At 49.0% G+C, this 3,406-nt stretch overlaps 1 protein-coding gene across 3 annotated transcripts in view; it reads left to right on the top strand.

Annotated features, from left to right (window-relative positions):
- LOC119587902 overlaps positions 1-3,406 on the top strand; it is a 10,366-nt gene that overhangs the window by 3,174 nt on the left and 3,786 nt on the right. The window contains exon 2 of one of the 3 annotated variants that reach the window (XM_037936612.1): positions 2,284-2,617. In XM_037936612.1, coding sequence (XP_037792540.1) covers positions 2,304-2,617 — 314 coding nt within the window. In that variant the 5' untranslated portion in view covers positions 2,284-2,303. Of the gene's footprint in view, positions 1-557; positions 906-1,157; positions 1,487-2,283; positions 2,618-3,406 lie in introns of all 3 variants that reach the window. The other 2 variants (XM_037936610.1, XM_037936611.1) reach the window with 2 other exon arrangements.

The raw sequence follows: 3,406 nt of genomic DNA, 5'->3' as shown, positions 1-3,406 counted from the left end.
TTAATTTTTTTATCACTCTTCGAAAATAACGGGGGTGAAGAAACGAGTAACATCACCAGTGACATCAACCGCTGATTCATAGACATGAATACGGAACTGATTTTCGTAGAAATTATAATGTCATGGGTTAATTTTATGCTTCATTTCTCATAATAGTTGTCCACGTTCAGCAATATTTTCCCAGCTGCTTTAGATTTCATAACCGTTTTTCTCTCTTGGCACTCAAAAAAAAAACCCTGTGCAGTTAGAAATTCTTTCAATTCTTTATATCTCTGTAGACTTTGAAATAGTCTCCGTTACTCTGTCGCGTAATGATCTCGTTTTCTTTCAAGTCTGGCACCTTCATTTTCTATGGAGATCCAGTTATTGGTAACTCAAAGAGATCTGTATTCTCATGGTGCGCTGCAAGGATTGAAGGACCCTGCCATCTAGTGTCTGCCGAAGAGCCAATCTTGTAGCGCTGGTGCATGAGGGTCACAGCCGCCAGCCTGCATCCTTACCCATGCATGCAGAGAGGAGCACACATACGTGCTTGTGACATATTATCACCTTTTCAGGCCTTGTTCAGTCATGAAGACATTTTTCTTCTACGCCGCTGTCCTTGTTATATGTATGCGAGTGGGGTGGGCAGCCAAGGCCCAGCAGGATCCTAAGGACTTAGCCGATGATGAGGCAGAAGGAAGATTCATACTAACGGGTCTCGGTATTGGAAACACAGGCACAACAAGTATCACAATTGGGAATGCCGGGTATATTGCCCTGGGCGCGGCTTTACTCGTCCCTCTCATTATCGGCCTAGCTCTCTTGTTCTACCTTTATGGAGGCCCCGGGCGAGATTCCTATTCATCAGGTTACAGCGGCTACAGTGGTTCTTCCTCTGACTCCTACGGGCGTAACCTTGAGAAGTAGGTATCGCTGTAGTAGTCCACAATTACAATCTCTTTCCCTGCCGCAAGTCAGGCCCGGTCGTGCACATGTTCCCGCCACCCATATCCTAGCCTATCCTTTTCCTCTCAGCCACACTCCTCCAGTGAAGCACCGCCACATTTAAAGTTTTAAAATCATAGATACTTAGGTTCACTAGATGGCAGAATTAAAATCAAACGGTGTCGCCCCCTGATAAATACAGCGTATACCCACACAACGCCTTATTTCAGGCCATTATGTTCTCTCTAAAGTACCTGGCACTCCTGCTGGGAGTCCTAGTCTTCCTCTCTGCTTCTTCCCTGGCTGAGGACGTCTCAGATCCATCACAGGACCTTGCTACAAACAAGGCCGGGGAAGAACTGGAAGTCAAAGATCTCGAGGAGAAGCTGTTCCTAAGCACCAACACCTCCAGCACCAGTACGACAGTCTCTGGGGCAGGGATCGTGTGGCTCTTGCTTTGGGGCATCGTATTTACCATCATTGGCAGCGCAGTCCTGTGCTACTGGGTTGGATGTGAATATGCATCCACCGGGCGAAGATTTAACAACTTCATGGGCCTGTACGTAGTAAATATTTAGGGTTAAATATAATAAGGCCCGGTTATAGTGGCTTAAATAATGCTCCATCTGCTACGTTTCTGTCATCCAAGGCATTCTTTACTATTAATCTGTCTAGAGTGAATGACCTTTGATGATAGGGCATGAGGTAGGTACATGCATCGTGAGAGTTGCATGTGCCTCATCTGCCACAATATGAACCGAAGCATGGCAAGCACACAAAGCATGACACATAGTTAGCTTCACAGTGCATGGTTCCAGCTGCTCGGTGACACATCAAAGCATGATGGCGCTGTAGTAGTTGGGGTCCACTTCTGGTCCTCGAGATAACTAGTTACTGGCGTGCTTGAGGATTCCGTCTGCATCCTCAAGAAACCTCACTGTCCCACCTATCCTTTACCTCCTCTCAACTTCCAAATTCATTTGTAAACATCCTAATTCTTAATGCTCCTCTCAGCTGATCATTACTTTGAAGAATTCTTAATCCGTGCCCAGGGACAAATTTCTTATAATTACGGACCTTGGTAAATTGAGGCCCCGCCCCACTCTTAAGGACTACAAACACTGATCAGAGTCACACAGCTCGGCTGCCCCGCGGACGTGTCAATACCTATGTTCTCTGCTTATAGCATTGATAAATGGCCTCTTCACCATCGCTACAATTGGCTTGTGTAATATTCTGATGCAAGAATGGCAGGTACAATCCTGTGCTCTTCTCGTGACCTTCCTTGCTCCTGTCGACTTCTCGACCTGTGTCGGGAAGAACAGCGTCATCTTGCCTTTTATCCTGGTCTTCCAGGTTATCCTCTACCCTTCCGAATGAACCGCACGCTGATAGTTCTCGCCCTGGTGGCCGGCCTTGCTACCCTCACCATGGGCTTCTCTCCTGAGACGCTGAATGAGTACCCGGTAGCAGATGGCAACCCTGAGGGCAGATTCTTTATCAGCACCAATGCTACCTCAGTTACAGTCGGTTACGCCTCCTTCATCCTCGGCATCACGAGCTTGCTTGTGCTGGGGGCCGTCCTTGCTCTTGCCTATTTTTACGCCACTGGTGAAGATTCTGGCAGCTACGGCTACTCTGGGTACTCTGGCAGCAGCGACTCCTCCTATGGAACACATGGCAGGAAAGCGTATGTAACGTCCATTTCGTCAGGGTATTGTAACAGAAGAGCGGTGTCTTCCTCACCCCGCCCTCCCTTAAATTCCCCGGCCCGGCATAACCTCCTACACAATCATAACCTTACCTCAACACCAGCATTTGTCCCAACAGAGATGTCCTGCCCTCACCCGCCCATCATCACCATTACTACCTGGCCCAACACCTATCTAAATCCCGACGGTGGCCCGGCAGGACACAGGCGCTGCGGTTCATTCTTATGCATGGTCAAAGATCTATATGGGACCCGTGACCAGCCTCTGCAAAAGGTCTGGTCACGTAGCAAGACCTCTCATTGACTGACTGACCACTCATTCCTACCTCCTTCCTAATCTCACTTTTGGACACAATAGGTCACCAATAACATGAAAACAGTGCTACGGCCAGACGCGCTCGGGTCTCGCTGGTTTCAGGGCACTGTACAGCCAGCTAGCCCAATAACTGAACGTGGCACCCCACTTTTACAGTGCAGTGACTTGCGGTAGACGCGAGAATGAACCGCACGCTCCTGCATGTTCTCGGAGCCCTGCTCCTCTCCTCCTGCGTCCTTGCATCCGACTACCCATATGCTGACCTGAACTTGGACCAGCCAGGGTCAAATCAAGAAGTTGAACCCAGGCTCTTCTTCATCTTTACCAATGCCTCCACCGGTTCATTTGTTACCTTCAACACCACCCTGCTCCTCTTCTCCGCCGGCATCTTGCTCTGGGGCATCGCCGGTGCCATTGCCCTTTATTACCTCCTGACCGCCCCCGCCGATACG

This window comes from Penaeus monodon, chromosome 23 (genome assembly GCF_015228065.2).
Source record: "Penaeus monodon isolate SGIC_2016 chromosome 23, NSTDA_Pmon_1, whole genome shotgun sequence".
In the NCBI taxonomy this organism is placed as follows: domain Eukaryota; kingdom Metazoa; phylum Arthropoda; class Malacostraca; order Decapoda; family Penaeidae; genus Penaeus; species Penaeus monodon.
This window is presented reverse-complemented; position numbering and strand designations above follow the sequence as displayed.